This window comes from Salmo salar, chromosome ssa19 (assembly GCF_905237065.1).
Source record: "Salmo salar chromosome ssa19, Ssal_v3.1, whole genome shotgun sequence".
NCBI lineage: Eukaryota > Metazoa > Chordata > Actinopteri > Salmoniformes > Salmonidae > Salmo > Salmo salar.
In genome coordinates this window covers 76,409,645-76,432,995 of record NC_059460.1, presented here as the reverse complement: position 1 = coordinate 76,432,995, position 23,351 = coordinate 76,409,645, and the positions used below count along the sequence as shown (strand labels likewise).

Sequence of the window (23,351 nt, the reverse complement as noted above, 5' to 3'; positions counted from 1 at the left end):
AAGCAAACATTTATGACAATTTAGCTAGGTAGCTTGCTGTTGCTAGCAAATTTGTCCTAGGATATAAACATTGGCTTGTTATTTTACCTGAAATGCACAAGGTCCTCTACTCCAACAATTAATCCACAGATTAAAGGGTAAACCGAGTTCATTTCTAGTCATCTCTCCTCCTTCAGGCTTCTTCTTCTTGTTTGGACTTTATATGGCGGTTGGCAACCAACTTTAAGGTGGATTACCACCACCAACTGGAGTGTGGACCTCAGTTCATCTTTCAATCACCCATGTGGGTATATGCTCCTAAAAACCAATAAGGAGATTGGAGAGGCGGGACTTGCAGCACGTCAAACGTCACACATTTTTTTAGAGTCTGGCTTTGCAGACGCTCATTGACATGCGCAAGCAGTGTGGGTGCAACGATTGAATAACACGTGTGTGTACATTTATTTGGGGATGTCATTCTTTGGAAGGGTACTTTTGCGTTACAGTTTTATATCTTCACAGCAAGGGATATCCTTTTATAATTTTGTATGATTCCATTGACTCATTCCATATTCAATATCTTTTCTATCCAGCAGTTCATGTTGCTATTGAAGAGGAGGATCAGGAGAAAACAGATGGATCAGGTAGGTGCAGTTCAAACCAGGGTTGGGGTCAATTCTATTTAATGTAATGTCCATTTCAGGACATGGAATTGGAAATGTAATTTTTGTTTACTTCTTAGGTTGGGTGCCTCGACCCCTGATTCAAAACTCAACCCAACCCACAATGTCCTCTGCATCAAGGAAGTTACACTTATAAGTCTCAATGAATAAAGACTGATGTGGACTTGGCTGTTAAAAGACGTGTGTTGTCTTCCTTCCTGTTCCCAGACAACGTCCTGAAGCGAGTCTTCAACATAGTCAAGTTCTCCTGGGTATTGTTCCTGGCAATGTTGGACAGTCTCACAGCCTGGATCAACTCCATGTGTCAGGAACACCTCGACATCTCCACCGTGCTGCGCATCGAGCGCTGTATGCTCACGCACGAGGTTAATAAGGTAACGTCACGGCCAGGGGATTTAGACTATTTTGAGTCTTTAAAAAATATATTTTGTGACGCTTATCGTATTACAAGGTGTACTACCTGATACTCCAGGTGAATCGTCCAATGACGGATGAGAAACCAGCTTTGTGAAAGTTACCAGTGAACAAGTATATCTGCCTAGCAACAAAACCATTTAGTTACATAATTATTTACCATGCCATACTGTAGTAAAACCATAGCATTGGTATTAACTATTTCTAGCAATATCATAGTAATATCATTGGAATTACCTATTCCAAATGTTATTACAGCCTATTTAATAATATGAAGTGGGACTAGGACCACCAATTCTGACAGGCATTCTTGGTTGTAACATTCCAGGGGAACAAGCCTTCCCGGGAGAGCATCCACGTGTACTACCGCAAGCAAATGTGCAAGGCTGCATCCATTGAGTCGGGCCTGGAGAGAACCAAGGAGGAGATGTGCCAGGACTGCATCCCCCACAAGGCTGTGAGGCAGAGCTGTGCCTGTCTGGAGAGCCAAGAATCTACGGTGTCTCATAATAGCCTGTCCAGGTAAGAGAATGGAAGAAAATCCACTTTTTGTTACAGTTATCACTTTTTCTTATACAATTATTCATACTCAAAAGAAGTGATGAGATTGAAGAGGAAAGAGGAAATCATGTTTAATATTAAAAATGATCATTCATAATATCCTGGTGATAGCTAAGGGGGGTCACGCATGACTGTAAGTCGCTTTGGATAAAATCGTCTGCTAAATGGAATTTAGTATTATTATTATTAGTAGTAGTAGTATTATTAGTATTATTATAGAAGGCAAGGCTGTTTAGCTGCTTCTTGATACTCCAAGGATATAGTAGTAATGTCACGTTCCTCGTATTCTCCCTCATCGGAAGATATGTCGAAATCACTCGATGACCAATACGCAGCAGGTTGACTGTTCCACATCATATTTATTTTAGATGGAAACGACAAAACAAAATAAACACTCAGAGGAGAAAGGTGACAGTTTCACAGGTGAAACGAAACACAGTGCAAAATTACAATTACCCACAAAAATCAAACAAACACACCCCACTATATGGGACTCTCAATCAAAGGCAGATAGACAACACCTGCCTTCAACTGAGAGTCCCAACCCCAATTAACCAAACAAACATACACTCACTAAACTCCACATAGAAATACCTAACCTAGAACCTACCCCAACACTCACAACCCCACTATACCATAACCAAACATAACTGCCACGTCCTGACCAAATATAATACAAAAAAACCTAAGTATATGGTCAGGACGTGACATTACCCCCCTAAAGGTGCATACACTGAATGCACAAAACCAACAGAAAAAAAAAAACAAAAAAAACAACACACAATTAACCTCCTAACTAAAGGGAGGGAAGGGAGGGTGGCTGCCGTCAACGACGGCACAGTGCTACACCCCCCTCCCCAACCCACCTCTATTGGAGGTGGCTCCGGTTCTGGCCTACTGTCCAACAGACCGTAGACAGACCTGTTGGGCTTAGGACAGTAGGCAGACTTCTTTGGTTCTGGTTCGTGGGCCGACTCCGTCGGTCTCAGGCTGTAAGCAGACTCCTTCGGTTCTGGGTTGTAGGCAGAATCATCACAGTCATAGTTAATCAACTTTATTTTAGAATTGTGACCAGACTCACCCGGTTCTGGGTCACAGGCAGCTCCCCTCAGTCCCGGGTCGCAAGAGGTTGTCGGATACTCTGGTCCGCACCCGGTGTCGGATCCTCTGGGCCGCACCCGGTGTCGGATCCTCCGACGGCCCTGACCCAGGATTCACCAGGCTGGGGAGACATGATGGATGCCTGGCCCTGGGCACAGGCACAGGACTCACCAGGCTGGGGAGACCCACTGAAGGCCTGGTCCTGGGAGGTGGCACAGGATGAACCAGGATGGGGAGACCCACTGGAGGCCTGGTCCGAGGAGGTGGCACAGGACGGACCAGGATGGGGAGACCCACTGAAGGCCTGGTCCTGGGAGGTGGCACAGGACTCACCAGGCTGGGGAGACCCACTGAAGGCCTGGTCCTGGGAGGTGGCACAGGACGGACCAGGATGGGGAGACCCACTGGAGGCCTGGTCCTGGGAGGTGGCACAGGATGAACCAGGATGGGGAGACCCACTGAAGGCCTGGTCCTGGGAGGTGGCACAGGATGAACCAGGATGGGGAGACCCACTGGAGGCCTGGTCCGAGGAGGAGGCACAGGATAAACCGGGCTGTGGGGGAGCACTGGAGTTCTGGTACGGACACTCTTTACCCACACTCCAGGCTGAATGCCCACTTTGGCCCGGCACGGGCGGAGAGCAGGCATTGGGCGAACTGGACCCTCCCAGCGCTCTGGAGACACAGTGCGCAACGCCGGCGCAGGATAACCTGGACCGAGGAGGCGCACTGGAGACCAGACGCGCTGAGCTGGCACCATCCGCCCTGGCTCGATGCCTGCACTCGCATGGCACTTGCGGGGGGCTGGTATGTAGCGCACCGGGCTTTGAACGTGCACTGGGGACACCGTGCGCTCCACAGCATAACACGGTGTCTTACCAGTACCACGCTGCTTCCGGTAAGCACGGGGAGTTGGCTTAGGTCTACCACCTGACTCCGCCAATCTCCCCGTGTGCCCCCCAAAAAAAAATTGTGGGGCTGCCTCCCGTGTCCGTTGCGCTCCCTCTCCTCATACCAGCGCCTCTCAGCTCTCGCCGCCTCGATCTCCCACTGTGGGCGGCGATAATCCCCAGCTTGAGTCCATGGTCCTTTCCCGTCCAGGATTTCCTCCCAAGTCCATGACTCCAGATAGCCTTTCTCCTGGTGCCTCTCCTTGTGCTGCTCCTTCCTCTGCTGCTTGGTCCGTTGTCGGTGGGTAATTCTGTCACGTTCCTCGTATTCTCCCTCATCGGAAGATATGTCGAAATCACTCGATGACCAATACGCAGCAGGTTGACTGTTCCACATCATATTTATTTTAGATGGAAACGACAAAACAAAATAAACACTCAGAGGAGAAAGGTGACAGTTTCACAGGTGAAACGAAACACAGTGCAAAATTACAATTACCCACAAAAATCAAACAAACACACCCCACTATATGGGACTCTCAATCAAAGGCAGATAGACAACACCTGCCTTCAACTGAGAGTCCCAACCCCAATTAACCAAACAAACATACACTCACTAAACTCCACATAGAAATACCTAACCTAGAACCTACCCCAACACTCACAACCCCACTATACCATAACCAAACATAACTGCCACGTCCTGACCAAATATAATACAAAAAAACCTAAGTATATGGTCAGGACGTGACAAGTAAACACACGCTACTGTAGTACCTTGCATTTATAATACTCAAAACATCAAGGGAAACTAAATAAAAGAATCCAAAATGACTGGAATCAGGTGCTAGATATTGGCTGTTTTAGAAAGATGTCATTCTGTGCAGATGACAGTAAGATTCTTTCAGAGATCAGATTGGAACGTTGCGTGGAGAAGACGTCATTGAATGATTTATTTGCGTTCCATCTGTGTGTAATAAAACCCAAGCCTGGTGAATCGAGCCAAGTATTGCTCAGCACGGCTACCATTTACACGATAAACAGTTACGTTACGTAACCATTTGACAGTACAATTACTCAATATTCAGCAGTTATGTTTTAGGGTTGTTTTGACATGACTTAGCTTTCTGTATTTCTATGCTTCTTGTTGTTCCACACGGGTTGTCTGTTTTAGTGCTATTTTGTTCTTTATTTGAGACTGAGGAGTGCCAGGCTCCTGGTACTGTATGTGATGGAGGGTTTGTGAAGGGTTTAAACCAGCCTGGCAGCATGAAACAGCTCTGCTCTGTTCTGCTCTGTTGCTGTTCTGCTCTGTCTCTGCTCTGTTCTTCTCTGTTCTGCCCTGTTCTGCCCTGTTCTGTTCTACTCTGTTCTGCCCTGTTCTGCTATGTTCTGCCCTGCTCTCTTCTGATCTGTTCTGATCTGTTCTGCTCTGCTCTGTTCTGTTCTGCCCTGTGCTGCTCTGTTCTGCCCTGTTCTGCTATGTTCTGCTCTGTTCTGTTCTGCTCTGTTCTGCTCTGTTCTGCCCTGTTCTGTTCTGCTCTGTCTCTGCTCTGTTCTTCTCTGTTCTGCCCTGTTCTGCTCTGCTCTATTCTGTTCTGCCCTGTTCTGCCCTGTTCTGTTCTGCTCTGTTCTGTCCTGTTCTGCCCTGTTCTGTTCTGCTCTGTTCAGCTCTGCTCTGTTCTGCTCTGTTCTGCCCTGTTCTGCTCTGCTCCATTCTGTTCTGCCCTGTTCTGCCCTGTTCTGTTCTGTTCTGTTCTGTTCTGCCCTGTTCTGCTCTGTTCTGCCCTGTTCTGCCCTGTTCTGTTCTGATCTGTTCAGCTCTGCTCTGTTCTGCTCTGTTCTGCCCTGTTCTGCTCTGCTCTATTCTGTTCTGCCCTGTTCTGCCCTGTTCTGTTCTGTTCTGTTCTGCCCTGTTCTGCTCTGTTCTGCCCTGTTCTGCCCTGTTCTGTTCTGCTCTGTTCAGCTCTGCTCTGTTCTGCTCTGTTCTGCCCTGTTATGCTATGTTCTGCCCTGTTCTGCTCTGCTCTATTCTGTTCTGCCCTGTTCTGTTCTGTTCTGTTCTGCCCTGTTATGCTATGTTCTGCCCTGTTCTGTCTTGCCCTGTTCTGCCCTGTTCTGTTCTGCTCTTCTCTGTTCTGCTCTGCTCTATTCTGTTCTGCCCTGTTCTGCTCTGTTCTGTTCTGCTCTGTTCTGCCCTGCTCTGTTCTGTTCTGTTCTGCCCTGTCCTGCTCTATTCTGCTCTGTTCTGCTCTGTTCTGCTCTATTCTGTTCTGCCCTGCTCTGTTCTGCTCTGCTCTGTTCTGCCCTGCTCTGCTCTGTTCTATTCTGCTCTGTTCTATTCTGTTCTGTTCTGTTCTGTTCTTCTCTGTTCTGCTCTGTTCTGCTCTGTTCTATTCTGCTCTGTTCTATTCTGTTCTGCTCTGTTCTATTCTGCTCTGCTCTATTCTGTTCTGCTCTGTTCTATTCTGCTCTGTTCTATTCTGTTCTGCTCTGTTCTGCTCTGTTCTGTTCTGTTCTGCTCTGTTCTGCTCTGTTCTATTCTGCTCTGTTCTATTCTATTCTGTTCTGTTCTTCTCTGTTCTGCTCTGCTCTGTTCTGCTCTGTTCTATTCTGCTCTGTTCTATTCTGTTCTGTTCTTCTCTGTTCTGTTCTGCTCTGTTCTGCTCTGTTCTATTCTGCTCTGTTCTATTCTATTCTGTTCTGTTCTCCTCTGTTCTGCTCTGCTCTGTTCTGCTCTGTTCTATTCTGCTCTGATCTGTTCTGCTCTGTTCTGCCCTGTTCTGTTCTGCTCTGTTCTGCTCTGTTCTATTCTGCTCTGTTCTATTCTATTCTGTTCTGTTCTTCTCTGTTCTGCTCTGCTCTGTTCTGCTCTGTTCTATTCTGCTCTGTTCTATTCTGTTCTGTTCTTCTCTGTTCTGTTCTGCTCTGTTCTGCTCTGTTCTATTCTGCTCTGTTCTATTCTATTCTGTTCTGTTCTCCTCTGTTCTGCTCTGCTCTGTTCTGCTCTGTTCTATTCTGCTCTGATCTGTTCTGCTCTGTTCTGCTCTGTTCTATTCTGCTCTGTTCTATTCTATTCTGTTCTGTTCTTCTCTGTTCTGCTCTGCTCTGTTCTGCTCTGTTCTATTCTGCTCTGTTCTATTCTATTCTGTTCTGTTCTTCTCTGTTCTGCTCTGCTCTGTTATGCTCTGTTCTATTCTGCTCTGTTCTATTCTATTCTGTTCTGTTCTTCTCTGTTCTGCTCTGCTCTGTTCTGCTCTGTTCTATTCTGCTCTGTTCTATTCTATTCTGTTCTGTTCTTCTCTGTTCTGTTCTTCTCTGTTCTGCTCTGTTCTATTCTGCTCTGTTCTATTCTATTCTGTTCTGTTCTTCTCTGTTCTGCTCTGATCTGTTCTGCCCTGTTTTGCTCTGTTCTGTTCTGCCCTGTTCTGCTCTGCTCTGTTCTGCCCTGTTCTGCCCTGTTCTGCTCTGCTCTGTTCTGCTCTGTTCTGTTCTGCTCTGTTCTGCTCTGTTCTGCTCTGTTCTGTTCTGCTCTGCTCTGTTCTGCCCTGTTCTGTTCTGCTCTATTCTTCTCTGTTCTGTTCTGCTCTGTTCTGCCCTGTTCTGTTCTGCTCTGTTCTGCTCTGCCCTGTTCTGTCCTGTTCTGCTCTGCTCTGTTCTGCCCTGTTCTGCTCTGCTCTGTTCTGCCCTGTTCTGCTCTGCCCTGTTCTGTCCTGTTCTGCCTTGTTCTGTTCTGCTCTGTTCTGCTCTGCTCTGTTCTGCCCTGTTCTGCCCTGCTCTGTTCTGCCCTGTTCTGCTCTGCTCTGTTCTGCTCTGCTCTGCTCTGCTCTGTTCTGCTCTGTTCTGGGAGCACCATTACCCACAGGCATTCTGTTCTTTGCCTAGACTCTGGCCTGGCGCACACACACACACACACACACACACACACACACACACACACACACACACACACACACACACACACACACACACACACACACACACACACACACACACACACACACACTCTTGTACAGCTAAACTTGTGGGCTCACACAATTCAGTCCCAAAATCCTATTTTCCCTAACCGCTAACCCTAACCCTAACCCGTACTCTTACCCTTACCCTAACCTTAACCCAAAAACCTAACCTTAACCCTAAACCTAACCCTAGCTACTAACCCTAACACTAAAACTAACCCTAGCTCCTAACCCTTAACATAATTCTAACCATAAAACTAATTCTAATTCTTAACCCTAAACCCCCTAGAAATAACATTTTACCTCGTGGGGACTAACAAAATGTACCCAGTTGGTCAAATTTTTGCTTGTTTACTATTGTGTACTTGTTTACTTCTGGTCCCCACAAGAATAGTTTAACACGTCCACACTCACAAGCACGCAGACATCCATAGGTGTGCAGACACACACACAACAGAAGGTAATGCAAGGTCCATAGTCTGTGTAGAACACGGCATCAAACTTCATCTGTCTGTGTGTATTTCTCCAGTACGTACACAGAGAGCACACTGCTCTACTCCTGTCGCTCCACTCTGGACCATACTGACATGGGTTCTGACAACGTCCAGGTGCCCAAAACCAGCGAGCGTGCCCGTCCTAAACTCTGCAAGATGGAGGGGCTGGACCTAATGTCCACCTCTTCAGCTGACAGCGGAGGCAGCCAGGCCAGGTAGGCAACGACAAACAGACTTCTCTCCTCTCATCCCTCAACCCTCACTCTCTACTCTTCCCTCCATTCAACCCTCACTCTCTACTCTTCCCTCCCTTCAACCCTCATTCTCTACTTTTCTCTCCCTTCAACTCTCACTCTACTCTTCCCTCCCTTCAACCCTCACTCTGTACCCTTCTCTCCCTTCAACCCTCACTATGTACCCTTCTCTCCCTTCAACCCTCACTATGTACCCTTCTCTCCCTTCAACTCTCACTCTACTCTTCCCTCCCTTCAACCCTCACTCTGTACCCTTCTCTCCCTTCAACCCTCACTCTGTACCCTTCTCTCCCTTCAACCCTCACTATGTACTCTTCCCTCCCTTCAACCCTCACTCTGTACCCTTCTCTCCCTTCAACCCTCACTCTGTACCCTTCTCTCCCTTCAACCCTCACTCTGTACCCTTCTCTCCCTTCAACCCTCACTATGTACCCTTCTCTCCCTTCAACCCTCACTCTGTACCCTTCTCTCCCTTCAACCCTCACTATGTACCCTTCTCTCCCTTCAACCCTCACTATGTACCCTTCTCCCCCTTCAACCCTCACTATGTACCCTTCTCTCCCTTCAACCCTCACTATGTACCCTTCTCTCCCTTCAACCCTCACTCTGTACCCTTCTCTCCCTTCAACCCTCACTATGTACCCTTTTCTCCCTTCAACCCTCACTATGTACCCTTCTCTCCCTTCAACCCTCACTATGTACCCTTCTCTCCCTTCAACCCTCACTATGTACCCTTCTCTCCCTTCAACCCTCACTCTGTACCCTTCTCTCCCTTCAACCCTCACTATGTACCCTTCTCTCCCTTCAACCCTCACTATGTACCCTTCTCTCCCTTCAACCCTCACTATGTACCCTTGTCTCCCTTCAACCCTCACTCTGTACCTTTCTCTCCCTTCAACCCTCACTATGTACCCTTCTCTCCCTTCAACCCTCACTCTGTACCCTTCTCCCCCTTCAACCCTCACTATGTACCCTTCTCTCCCTTCAACCCTCACTATGTACCCTTCTCTCCCTTCAACCCTCACTATGTACCCTTCTCTCCCCTCAACCCTCACTATGTACCCTTCTCCCCCTTCAACCCTCACTCTGTACCCTTCTCTCCCTTCAACCCTCACTCTGTACCCTTCTCTCCCTTCAACCCTCACTATGTACCCTTCTCTCCCTTCAACCCTCACTATGTACCCTTCTCCCCCTTCAACCCTCACTATGTACCCTTCTCTCCCTTCAACCCTCACTATGTACCCTTCTCTCCCTTCAACCCTCACTATGTACCCTTCTCTCCCTTCAACCCTCACTCTGTACCCTTCTCTCCCTTCAACCCTCACTATGTACTCTTCCCTCCCTCCCTTCAACCCTCACTCTGTACTCTTCCCTCCCTTCAACCCTCACTCTGTACCCTTCTCTCCCTTCAACCCTCACTATGTACCCTTCTCTCCCTTCAACCCTCACTCTGTACCCTTCTCTCCCTTCAACCCTCACTCTGTACCCTTCCCTCCCTTCAACCCTCACTCTGTACCCTTCTCCCCCTTCAACCCTCACTATGTACCCTCCTCCCCCTTCAACCCTCACTCTGTACCCTTCTCTCCCTTCAACCCTCACTCTGTACCCTTCCCTCCCTTCAACCCCTCACTATGTACCCTTCTCTCCCTTCAACCCTCACTCTGTACCCTCCTCCCCTTCAACCCTCACTATGTACCCTTCTCCCCCTTCAACCCTCACTATGTACCCTTCTCCCCCTTCAACCCTCACTATGTACCCTCCTCCCCTTCAACCCTCACTATGTACCCTTCTCTCCCTTCAACCCTCACTATGTACCCTTCTTTCCCTTCAACCCTCACTCTGTACCCTTCTCTCCCTTCAACCCTCACTATGTACCCTTCCCTCCCTTCAACCCTCACTCTGTACCCTTCTCTCCCTTCAACCCTCACTATGTACCCTTCTCTCCCTTCAACCCTCACTATGTACCCTTCTCTCCCTTCAACCCTCACTCTGTACCCTTCTCTCCCTTCAACCCTCACTATGTACCCTTCTCCCCTTCAACCCTCACTCTGTACCCTTCTCTCCCTTCAACCCTCACTATGTACCCTTCTCTCCCTTCAACCCTCACTATGTACCCTTCCCTCCCTTCAACCCTCACTATGTACCCTTCTCTCCCTTCAACCCTCACTATGTACCCTTCTCTCCCTTCAACCCTCACTCTGTACCCTTCTCTCCCTTCAACCCTCACTCTGCACCCTTCTCTCCCTTCAACCCTCACTATGTACCCTTCTCTCCCTTCAACCCTCACTATGTACCCTTCTCTCCTTTCAACTCTCACTATGTACCCTTCTCTCCCTTCAACCCTCACTATGTACCCTTCTCACCCTTCAACCCTCACTATGTACCCTTCTCTCCCTTCAACCCTCACTATGTACCCTTCTCCCCTTCAACCCTCACTCTGTACCCTTCTCTCCCTTCAACCCTCACTATGTACCCTTCTCTCCCTTCAACCCTCACTATGTACCCTTCTCCCCCTTCAACCTTCACTATGTACCCTTCTCTCCCTTCAACCCTCACTCTGTACCCTTCTCTCCCTTCAACCCTCACTCTGTACCCTTCTCCCCCTTCAACCCTCACTATGTACCCTCCTCCCCTTCAACCCTCACTATGTACCCTTCTCTCCCTTCAACCCTCACTATGTACCCTTCTCTCCCTTCAACCCTCACTATGTACCCTTCTCTCCCTTCAACCCTCACTCTGTACCCTTCTCTCCCTTCAACCCTCACTATGTACCCTTCTCTCCCTTCAACCCTCACTATGTACCCTTCTCTCCCTTCAACCCTCACTCTGTACCCTTCTCTCCCTTCAACCCTCACTATGTACCCTTCTCTCCCTTCAACCCTCACTATGTACCCTTCTCTCCCTTCAACCCTCACTCTGTACCCTTCTCTCCCTTCAACTCTCACTATGTACCCTTCTCCCCCCTTAACCCTCACTCTCTACTCTTCCCTCCCTTCAACCCTCACTCTCTACTCTTCCCTCCCTTCAACCCTCATTCTCTACTTTTCTCTCCCTTCAACTCTCACTCTACTCTTCCCTCCCTTCAACCCTCACTCTGTACCCTTCTCCCCCTTCAACCCTCACTCTACTCTTCCCTCCCTTCAACCCTCACTCTGCACCCTTCTCTCCCTTCAACCCTCACTCTGTACCCTTCCCTCCCTTCAACCCTCACTATGTACCCTTCTCTCCCTTCAACCCTCACTCTGTACCCTCCTCCCCTTCAACCCTCACTATGTACCCTTCTCCCCCTTCAACCCTCACTATGTACCCTTCTCCCCCTTCAACCCTCACTATGTACCCTCCTCCCCTTCAACCCTCACTCTGTACCCTTCTCTCCCTTCAACCCTCACTATGTACCCTTCCCTCCCTTCAACCCTCACTCTGTACCCTTCTCTCCCTTCAACCCTCACTATGTACCCTTCTCTCCTTCAACCCTCACTATGTACCCTTCTCTCCCTTCAACCCTCACTCTGTACCCTTCTCTCCCTTCAACCCTCACTATGTACCCTTCTCCCCTTCAACCCTCACTCTGTACCCTTCTCTCCCTTCAACCCTCACTATGTACCCTTCTCTCCCTTCAACCCTCACTATGTACCCTTCCCTCCCTTCAACCCTCACTATGTACCCTTCTCTCCCTTCAACCCTCACTATGTACCCTTCTCTCCCTTCAACCCTCACTCTGTACCCTTCTCTCCCTTCAACCCTCACTCTGCACCCTTCTCTCCCTTCAACCCTCACTATGTACCCTTCTCTCCCTTCAACCCTCACTATGTACCCTTCTCTCCTTTCAACTCTCACTATGTACCCTTCTCTCCCTTCAACCCTCACTATGTACCCTTCTCACCCTTCAACCCTCACTATGTACCCTTCTCTCCCTTCAACCCTCACTATGTACCCTTCTCCCCCTTCAACCCTCACTCTGTACCCTTCTCTCCCTTCAACCCTCACTATGTACCCTTCTCTCCCTTCAACCCTCACTATGTACCCTTCTCCCCCTTCAACCTTCACTATGTACCCTTCTCTCCCTTCAACCCTCACTCTGTACCCTTCTCTCCCTTCAACCCTCACTCTGTACCCTTCTCCCCCTTCAACCCTCACTATGTACCCTCCTCCCCTTCAACCCTCACTATGTACCCTTCTCTCCCTTCAACCCTCACTATGTACCCTTCTCTCCCTTCAACCCTCACTATGTACCCTTCTCTCCCTTCAACCCTCACTCTGTACCCTTCTCTCCCTTCAACCCTCACTATGTACCCTTCTCTCCCTTCAACCCTCACTATGTACCCTTCTCTCCCTTCAACCCTCACTCTGTACCCTTCTCTCCCTTCAACCCTCACTATGTACCCTTCTCTCCCTTCAACCCTCACTATGTACCCTTCTCTCCCTTCAACCCTCACTCTGTACCCTTCTCTCCCTTCAACTCTCACTATGTACCCTTCTCCCCCTTAACCCTCACTCTCTACTCTTCCCTCCCTTCAACCCTCACTCTCTACTCTTCCCTCCCTTCAACCCTCATTCTCTACTTTTCTCTCCCTTCAACTCTCACTCTACTCTTCCCTCCCTTCAACCCTCACTCTGTACCCTTCTCCCCCTTCAACCCTCACTCTACTCTTCCCTCCCTTCAACCCTCACTCTGCACCCTTCTCTCCCTTCAACCCTCACTCTGTACCCTTCTCTCCCTTCAACCCTCACTATGTACCCTTCTCTCCCTTCAACCCTCACTATGTACCCTTCTCTCCCTTCAACCCTCACTCTGTACCCTTCTCTCCTTTCAACTCTCACTATGTACCCTTCTCTCCCTTCAACCCTCACTATGTACCCTTCTCTCCCTTCAACCCTCACTATGTACCCTTCTCTCCCTTCAACCCTCACTCTGTACCCTTCTCTCCCTTCAACCCTCACTATGTACCCTTCTCCCCCTTCAACCCTCACTCTGTACCCTTCTCCCCCTTCAACCCTCACTATGTACCCTTCTCTCCCTTCAACCCTCACTATGTACCCTTCTCCTCCTTCAACCCTCACTCTGTACCCTTCTCTCCCTTCAACCCTCACTATGTACCCTTCTCTCCCTTCAACCCTCACTCTCTACTCTCTACTCTTCCCTCCCTTCATCCTTCACTGTTTTCTCTTCTCCCCCTTCATCCTTCACTCTCTTCCCTCCCTTCATCCTTCACTCTCTTCCCTCCCTTCATCCTTCACTCTCTTCCCTCCCTTCATCCTTCACTCTCTTCTCTCCCTTCATCCTTCACTCTCTACTCTTCCCTCCCTTCAACCCTCACTCTCTACTCTTCTCTCCCATCATCCTTCACTGTCTTCTCTTTTCTCACATCTCACTCTTTTTTTCTCTCCCTTCTTCCCTTCTCTTAACTTCTTCCCCTCACTCTCTTGGATTTTCTTCTCTCATCCTTCGATCCCTCCACTTCTTCCCTCTAACCCCTGGCCTACAGTACATAGACAGTTATGCATCATTGTCACTGTCTCTTTTGTTGTGTTCTTCACCATTTGTGCCACTAACCGTAATGCATTACCTTAATCCACAAACCCAGCATTAGTAGGGTCTCTCCTCTATTAGTAAACCACTATTGGCATCTTTGAAGAGGGTTTCCCAGGACCACTCTCTCCCTCCCTCTGAATCCAAGGCTTAGGTTCTCAAGTCATATTCTTGTCATCACTTCCAGGCTACAGGACTATAATGCCCTTTTCTCTTAGCGCTGTTCAAACATATTGCCTGCGACTGTAGTGTAATGTACAGTCGTGGCCAAAAGTTTTGAGAATGACACAAATATTAATTTTCACAAAGTCTGCTGCCTCAGTTTGTATGATGGCAATTTGCATATACTCCAGAATGTTATGAAGAGTGATCAGATGAATTGCAATTTATTGCAAAGTCCCTCTTTGCCATGCAAATTAACTGAATCCCCCCCAAAAAACATTTCCACTGCATTTCAGCCCTGCCACAAAAGGACCAGCTGATATCATGTCAGTGATTCTCTCGTTAACACAGGTGTGAGTGTTGACGAGGACAAGGCTGGAGATCACTCTGTCATGCTGATTGAGTTCGAATAACACACTGGAAGCTTCAAAAGGAGGGTGGTGCTTGGAATCATTGTTCTTCCTCTGTCAATCATGGTTACCTGCAAGGAACATGTGCAGTCATCATTGCTTTGCACAAAAAGGGTTTCACAGGCAAGGATGTTTCTGCCAGTAAGATTGCACCTAAATCAACCATTTATCGGATCATCAAGAACTTCAAGGAGAGCGGTTCAATTGTTGTGAAAAAGGCTTCAGGGCGCCCATGAAAGTCCAGCAAGCGCCGGGACTGTCTCCTAAAGTTGATTCAGCTGCGGGATCGGGGCACCACCAGTACAGAGCTTGCTCAGGAATGTCAGCAGGCAGGTGTGAGTGCATCTGCACGCACAGTGAGGCAAATACTTTTGGAGGATGGCCTGGTGTCAAGAAGGGCGCAAAGAAGCCACTTCTCTCCAGGAAAAACATCAGGGACAGACTGATATTCTGAAAAAGGTACAGGGATTGGACTGCTGAGGACTGGGGTAAAGTCATTTTCTCTGATGAATCCCGTTTCAGATTGTTTGGGGCATCCAGAGAAAAGCTTGTCCGGAGAAGACAAGGTGAGCGCTACCATCAGTCCTGTGTCATGCCAACAGTAAAGCATCCTGAGACCATTCATGTGTGGGGTTGCTTCTCAGCCAAGGGAGTGGGCTCACTCACAATTTTGCCTAAGAACACAGCCATGAATAAAGAATGGTACCAACACATCCTCAGAGAGCAACTTCTCCCAACCATCCAGAAACAGTTTGGTGATGAACAATGCCTTTTCCAGCATGATGGAGCACCTTGCCATAAGGCAAAACTATGTGGCTCGGGGAACAAAACATCGATATTTTGGGTCCATGGCCAGGAAACTCCCCAGACCTTAATCCCATTGAGAACTTGTAGTTAATCCTCAAGGGGTTGGTGGACAAACAAAAACCCACAAATTCTGACAAACTCCAAGCATTGATTATGCAAGAATGGGCAGCCATCAGTCAGGATGTGGCCCAGAAGTTAATTGACAGCATGCCAGGGCGGATTGCAGAGGTCTTGAATAAGAAGCGTCAACACTGCAAATATTGACTCTTTGCATCAACTTCATGTAATTGTCAATAAAAGCCTTTGACACTTATGAAATGCTTGTAATTATACTTCAGTATTCCATAGTAACATCTGACAAAATATCTAAAGACACTGAAGCAGCAAACTTTGTGGAAATTCATATTTGTGTCATTCTCAAAACTTTTGGCCACGACTGTAAAGTGTAAAGGGCGTTATTGTCTGCTTTCAGAGCGGGTGTAAGATTATATTGAGGATCAGGAGACTGTAAAAGAGGAGTAGACATGGGCGGGGTGAGTGTGTAATACAGTGGGCAGTTACAATGGCAACACCCTGATATGGTGCTGACGGACGGCCTTTGTATCCAGTGTATGAGTCTGTTACCACCCTCTCCCTCTCCCTCTTTTTCTCTCTCTCTCCCTCTCCCTCTTTTTCTCTCTCTCTCCCTCTCTCTCTCCCTCTCCCTCTTTTTCTCTCCCTCTCCCTCTCCCTCTCTCTCTCTCTCCCCCTCTCTCTCCCTCTCCCTCTTTTTCTCTCTCTCTCCCTCTCTCTCTCCCTCTCCCTCTTTTTCTCTCCCTCTCCCTCTCCCTCTCCCTCTCCCTCTCCTCTCTCTCTTTTTCTCTCTCTCTCCCTCTCCCTCTCTCTCTCTCTCCCCCTCTCTCTCCCTCTCCCTCTTTCTCTCTCTCTCTCCCTCTCCTTCTCTCTCTCTCCCTCTCCCTATCCCTCTCTCTCTCCCTCTCTCTCTCCCTCTCCCTCTCCCTCTCTCTCTCTCTCTCTCTCTCTCTCTCTCTCTCTCTCTCTCTCAATTTAATTTAATTTAATTCAATTTAAGGGCTTTATTGGCATGGAAAATACATGTTAACATTGCCAAAGCAAGTGAAGTAGATAATAAACAAAAGTGAAGTAAACAATAAAAGGTTACAGTAAATATTACACTCACAGAAGTTTCAAAAGAATAAAGACATATCAAGTGTCATAATATATCTATATACAGTGTTGTAACGATGTACAAAAGGGAAAATAAATATTTACAATGGTGTTTGTTCTTCACTGGTTGCCCTTTTCTTGTGGCAACAGGACACAAATATTGCTGCCGTGACTGCATACTGTGGTATTTCACCCAGTAGATATGGGAATTTATCAAAATTGTTTGTTTTCTAATTCTTTGTGGGTCTGTGTAATCTGAGGGAAATATGTGTCTCTAATATGATCATACATTTGGCAGGAGGTTAGGAAGAGCAGCTCAGTTTCCACCTCATTTTGTGGGCAGTGTGCACATAGCCTGTCTTCTCTTGAGAGCCAGGTCTGCCTTCGGTGGCCTTTCTCAATAGCAAGGCTATGCTCACTGAGTGTACATAGTCAAAGATTTTCTTAAGTTTGGGTCAGTCACAGTGGTCAGGTATTCTGCCACTGTGTACTCTTTGTTTAGGGCCAAATAGCATTCTAGTTTGCTCAGATTTTTTGTTAATTATTTCCAATGTGTCAAGTAATTATCTTTTTGTTTTCTCATGATTTGGTTAATTGTGTTGCTGTCCTGGGGCTCTGTGGTGTGTGTTTGTGAACAGAGCCCCAGGACCAGCTTGCTTAGGGGACTCTTCTCCAGGTTCATCTCTCTGTAGGTGATGGCTTTGTTATGGAAGGTTTGGGAATCTCTGTCTGTCTGTCTGTCTGTCTGTCTGTCTGTCTGTCTGTCTGTCTGTCTGTCTGTCTGTCTGTCTGTCTGTCTGTCTGTCTGTCTGTCTGTCTGTGTCTGTCTCTCTCTCTCTCTCTCTCTCTCTCTCTCTCTCTCTCTCTCTCTCTCTCTCTCTCTCTCTCTCTCTCTCTCTCTCTCTACCACGAATCAGTAGAGCATGAAACAGACTAAACACCATTCTGTCTCCATCACCAACAGCCGTGTGTGTAAACAAACTATACTTCTGTATTATTTCATTATCTTGATTAAATTAGGTAATACAATAGATAGTTCCTGTCCTGGATGCTGATTGGCTGATACCGTGTTCCAGATTTATTTCATTAAAACCATGGAAAATACCTGTTTACTGTTCGATCTGAATGATCACTAAACATCCTTTCTATGGCCAGCCAGGCAATTCATATATCTCCATGAAGTCCCTCATGGAAATCATGTTGAATATATTTACCATGTGGCTAAAGTTTCCAAATACAGTAGATACACAGTATGTGTATTTTTGACTAGTAATACTGAAATGAAGAGTTATGGATGAACACTCCTTTCTCTTGCCTCTCTCTCCCCACTAGTGAGCACACCCAGTGTACAGCTCTCTGTTCCCGCCAGGGGACCACTGACACCATCGAGGAGACAGGAGAGGAGCCAGACCAGGACCTCCAAGACCCCCACTCCTCCTACACTGAGACCCCATCCACCTCCACCTCCATGGGGCTGTACATGGAACATGAAGGGGTTCTTCTCTCCAGGTCCAGGGGTATGGACAGGGACAGCAGGGACAGCGTCCTGGAAGTCAAACAGACAGGGTGGGAGAGAGGGCCATGCTACGTCCACCACAGTGAGCTCCAGCTCTACCAGGCAGACCTCCCCAGTACCACCCCCACAGACACAGACATCCCCCCCTCGTACAGCAGAGCTACAGGCCTGGACAGGGAGGGGGCCTCGTACAGCAGAGCTAAAGGCTTGGACAGGGAGGAGGCTGAACGGGCCTCATCCATTAGGGCCCATCATAAGAAGAGGTTGGTTGTGGTGACGCCTGACGAGAAGTCTGATTTTCTGTCGGGCGTCACGAGTGCTACGTTTCCCTCGCTCACCCACGAGCTGACAGCCAGCGATTTGCTACGCAATAGGTATTGTATTTTATCGCAGCTTGTCTTGCATTGCCAATTAAAATACTTCCAAATCTCGATCATCTCTCAGCTATTAGAAAGCCAGTCTTGCCAGTCTTTAGCCTTGATCCAGTCAAGGCTAAAGATTAGTTTGTTTGACAATAAAGGATTTAGAATTTTTAGACCCTATCTCTCTTCCTCTCTCTCTCCCTCTCTCTTTCCCTCTCTCTCTCTTTCCCTCTCTCTCTCTTTCCCTCTCTCTCTTCCTCTCTCTCTCCCTCCCGGTCTCTCCCTCTCTCCACGTCTCCCTCTCTCTCTCTCTTCCTCTCTCTCTCCCGGTCTCTCCCTCTCTCCACGTCTCCCTCTCTCTTTCCCTCTCTCTCTCTTCCTCTCTCTCTGTCTTTCTCCCCCCCTCTTTCTCTCTCTCATCTCCCTCTCTCTCTATCACTCTCTCCCCTCTCTCTCTCGCCCCCTCTCTTTCTCTCCCTCTCTCTCTCCCCTCTCTCTCTCTCGCCCCTTCTCCCCCCTCTTTCTCTCTCCCCCCTTTTTCTCTCTCTCCCCTCTCTCCATCAGGATGTTCTACGACGAGGAGTTGGAGGATTCAGAGCGTTTCTACGGTGACCAGCCGGCGCTGCTGCAGCTGCTCTATGCTCTGTACAACATGCTGGTGGCCCACTCAGAGATGGTGTGTTTCCTGGTCATCATCCTCAACCACATGATCTCAGCGTCTGTGGCTACACTCGTCCTTCCCATCTTCATCTTCCTCTGGGCCATGCTGTCTGTCCCCAGGCCCAGCAAACGTTTCTGGATGACCGCTATCGTCTACACAGAGGTATTAACACACAGAAGTACATTAATAATACTATATATTTACAGTTGAAGTCAGAAGTTTACATACACTTAGGTTGGAGTCATTAATAGTCATTTTCAACCACTCCACACATTTATTGTTAACAAACTATAGTTCTGGCACATCGGTTAGGACATCTACTTTGTGCATGACACAAGTAATTTTTCCAACAATTATTTACAGACAGATTATTTCACTTATAATTCACTGTATCAATTTGAGTCAATTGGAAGTGTACCTGTGGATGTATTTCGAGGCCTACCTTCAAACTCAGTGCCTCTTTGCTTGACATCATGGGAAAATCAAAAGAAATCAGCCAAGACAGAAAAATTTTTAGACCTCCACAAGTCTGGTTCATCCTTGGGAGCAATTTCCAAACACCTGAAGGTACCACGTTCATCTGTACAAACAATAGTACGCAAGTATAAGGAAGGAGACGCGTTTTGTCTCCTAGAGATGAACATACTTTGGTGCAAAAAGTGCAAATCAATCTCAGAACAACAGCAAAGGCCCTTGTGAAGGTGCTGGAGGAAACAGGTACAAAAGTTTCTATATCCACATTAAAACGAGTCCTATATCGACATAACCTGAAAGGCCGCTCAGCAAGGAAGAAGCCACTGATCCAAAACCGCCATTAAAAAAAGCCAGACCACGGTTTGCAACTGCACATGTGAACAAAGATCATACTTTTTGGAGACATGTTCTCTGGTCTGATGAAACAAAAATAGAACTGTTTGGCCATAATGACTATCGTTATGTTTGGAGGAAAAAGGGAGAGGCTTGCAAGCCGAAGAAAACCATCCCAACCGTGAAGCACGGGGGTGGCAGCATCATATTGTGGGGGTGCTTTGCGGCAAAATGGCTTAAGGACAACAAAGTCAAGGTATTGGAGTGGCCATCACAAAGCCCTGACCTCAATCCTATAGAAGATTTGTGGGCAGAACTGAAAAAGCGTGTGCGAGCAAGGAGGCCTACAATCCTGACTCAGTTACACCAGCTCTGTCAGGAGGAATGGGCCAAAATTCACCCAACTTATTGTGGGAAGCTTGTGGAAGGCTACCCGAAACGTTTGACCCAAGTTCAACAATTTAAAGGCAATGCTACCAAATACTAATTGAGTGTATGTAAACTTCTGACCCACTGGGAATGTCATGGAAGAAATAAAAGCTGAAATAAATCATTCTCTCTACTATTATTCTGACATTTCACATTCTCAAAATAAAGTGGTGATCCTAACTGACCTAAAACAGGGAATTTTTACTATGATTAAATGTCAGTAATTGTGAAAAACTGACTTTAAATGTATTTGACTAAGGTGTATGTAAACTTCCGACCTCAACTGTATTTTATAAAGTGTTTTTTTATACAGAATGTCAGTTGCTTTAAAAAAAAACTAAAGATACATTCAGGAAGCGTGCAGTTCATGGGAGATGGTCTTCCATAATGCAGTTCAGTACAGGAGTAACTTGAGAGGAGGTGGCAGCGATGGTGCAGCCAGGGAGGGAGAAACATACGTCAGACATCATCAGGCAACACCAGTTCACAGCTACTCCTCTGTAGGTAGGCTACAACTTCCACCACCGAAAGTGTAGCACCCACCGAGGTGCTATAAGCACCTGAGAGATCACCAGTCCTCGGCAGTAGTCAGTAACATCGTCCTACGAGGCGAGCCTCTGTCATCCTCTCACACCACAGTCCACATCCTTCCAGAAACAGGTGGAATACAAAGCCGGTGCTGTGTTTATCAGGTGTTGATGCGTCATTCAAATTAGATTAGCCAGCCAACTAGTTGGAACCAAACAAGCCAAGTTAGACATTAGTCAGGCTCTTATCAATGTAAATCTGCCTTTAACCCTGGTCCTTTGCAGTTTTAAAAAGAGAGTTCACCCAAATTATTAAGGTGAACCATCACTTTATGATTTCCATTTCATCGTTTTCATGAATATATTTTAAATCAAATCAAATCACATTTTATTCATCACATGCGCCGAATACCGAAACACCTGACCATGAAGTGCTTACTTACAAGCCCTTAACCAACAATGCAGTTCAAGAAATAGTTAAGAAAATATTTACTAAATAAACTAAAGTAAAAAAAATATTTAAAAAGTAACAATAAAATAACAATAACAAGGCTATATACAGGGGTACCGGTACAGAGTCAATGTGCGGGTGTACAGGTTAGTCGAGGTCATTTGTACATATAGGTAGGCGTAAAGTGACTATGCATAGATAACAAACAGCGAGTAGCAGCTGTGTACAAAAGAAAGGAGGGAGGGGGGTGGGTCAATGTAAATAGTCCAGGTGGCCATTTGATTAATTGTTCAGCAGTCTTATGGCTTGGGGTAGAAGCTGTTAAGGTGCCTTTTGGACCTAGACTTGGGGCTCCGGTACCGCTTGCCGTGCGGTAGCAGAGAGAACAAACAGTCTATGACTTGGATGACTGGAGTCTTTGACAATTTTTTGGGCCTTCCTCTGAAACAGCCTATTAAATAGGTCCTGGATGGCAGGAAGCTTGGCCCAGTGATGTACTGGGCCATACGTACTACCCTCAGTAGCGCCTTACGGTCGGAGCAGTTGCCATACCAGGCGGTGATGCAACCGGTCAGGATGCTCTTGATGGTGCAGCTGTAGAACTTTTTGAAGATTTGGCATGGATCTGGGGACCCATGCCAAATCTTTTCAGTCTCCTGAGGGGGAAAAGGTGTTGTCATGCCCTCTTTACGACTGTCTTGATGTGTTTGGACCATGATAGTTTGTTGGTGATGTGGACAAAAGGAACTTGAAACTCTCGACCCGCTCCACTACAGCCCCGTCGATGTGAATGGGGGCGTGTTCGACCCTTCTTTTCCTGTAGTCCACAGTCATCTCTTTTGTCTTGCTCACGTTGAGGGAGAGGTTGTTGTCCTGGCAGTCTCTGACCTCCTCCCTATAAGCTGTCTCATCGTTGTCGGTGATCAGGCCTACCACTGTTATGTCGTCAGCAAACTTAATGATGGTGTTGGAGTCGTGCTTGGCCACGCAGTCGTTTGGTGAACAGGGAGTACAGGAGGGGACTAAGCACGCAACTCTGAGGGGCCCCAGTGTTGAGGAACAGCGTGGAAGATGTGTTGTTGTCTACCCTTACCACCTGGGGGTGACCCGTCAGGAAGTCCAGGATCCAGTTGCAGAGGGAGGTGTTTAGTCCCAGGGTCCTTAGCTTAGTGATGAGCTTTGAGGGCACTATGGTGTCGAACACTGGGCTGTAGTCAATGAACAGCATTCTCATATAGGTGTTCCTTTTGTCCAGGTGGGAAAGGGCAGTGTGGATTGCGATTGCATCATCTGTGGATCTGTTGGGGCGGTATGTGAATTGGAGTGAGTCTAGGGTTTCCGGGATGATGGTGTTGATGTGAGTCATGACCAGCCTTTCAAAGCACTTCATGGCTACTGACGTGAGTGCTACGGGGTGAAAGTCATTTAGGCAGGTTACCTTCGCTTTCTTGGGCACAGGGACTATGGTGGTCTGCTTGAAACATGTAGGTATTACAGACTCGGTCAGGGAGAGGTTGAAAATGTCAGTGAAGACACTTGCCAGTTGGTCCGCGCATGCGCTGAGTACACATCCTGGTAATCCATCTGGCCCTTTTGTATTTCGTAATAGTTTGCAAGACCTGCAACATTCGACGAGCATCAGAGCCGGTGTAGTAGGATTCAATCTTAGTCCTGTATTGACGCTTTGCCCTTTTTTCTTTATCCAGCTATGATAAATAAAGTTGTTGTTTAAATATGTTCAGTGTGGAAATAATAATCTGTTACCGTACTGTACTCAATAATTAATTGTGTTGATTGACAATGTTGCTATTTCTTGATTTTATCACTCAGGCAGCTGCTAAATGTTTTTTAACGTTTTTCCCCTTCTCTCTGTACCACCAGGTCACCATTGTGATCAAGTACTTCTTCCAGTTTGGTTTCTTCCCCTTCAACCAGAACATTGAGCTGGACAAGTCCAAACCCTTCCATCCTCCCAACATCATCGGTGTGGAGAAGAGGGAGGGATACGTGCACTATGACCTGGTTCAGCTGCTAGCTCTGTTCTTCCACCGATCTATTCTCAAGGTGCCCACTAAGTCTTACTAGGTGTGATGCCTATTAGCTACAGTACATGGTTATTCCTTTAAAGGGATAGTTAACTTTTTTTTTTAAATAAGGTTAAAAAAAGTGGACTACACCTTTAACTATG

General features: G+C 47.4%; 1 protein-coding gene across 2 annotated transcripts in view; it reads left to right on the top strand.

Moving 5' to 3' along the window:
* LOC106579641 (piezo-type mechanosensitive ion channel component 2) overlaps positions 1-23,351 on the top strand; it is a 258,629-nt gene that overhangs the window by 226,892 nt on the left and 8,386 nt on the right. The window contains exons 33-39 of one of the 2 annotated variants that reach the window (XM_045702749.1): positions 576-623; positions 870-1,036; positions 1,405-1,598; positions 8,116-8,295; positions 17,743-18,300; positions 18,853-19,111; positions 23,045-23,227. In XM_045702749.1, the coding sequence (XP_045558705.1) occupies positions 576-623; positions 870-1,036; positions 1,405-1,598; positions 8,116-8,295; positions 17,743-18,300; positions 18,853-19,111; positions 23,045-23,227 (1,589 nt within the window). Of the gene's footprint in view, positions 1-572; positions 624-869; positions 1,037-1,404; positions 1,599-8,115; positions 8,296-17,742; positions 18,301-18,852; positions 19,112-23,044; positions 23,228-23,351 lie in introns of both variants that reach the window. The other variant, XM_045702748.1, reaches the window with a different exon arrangement.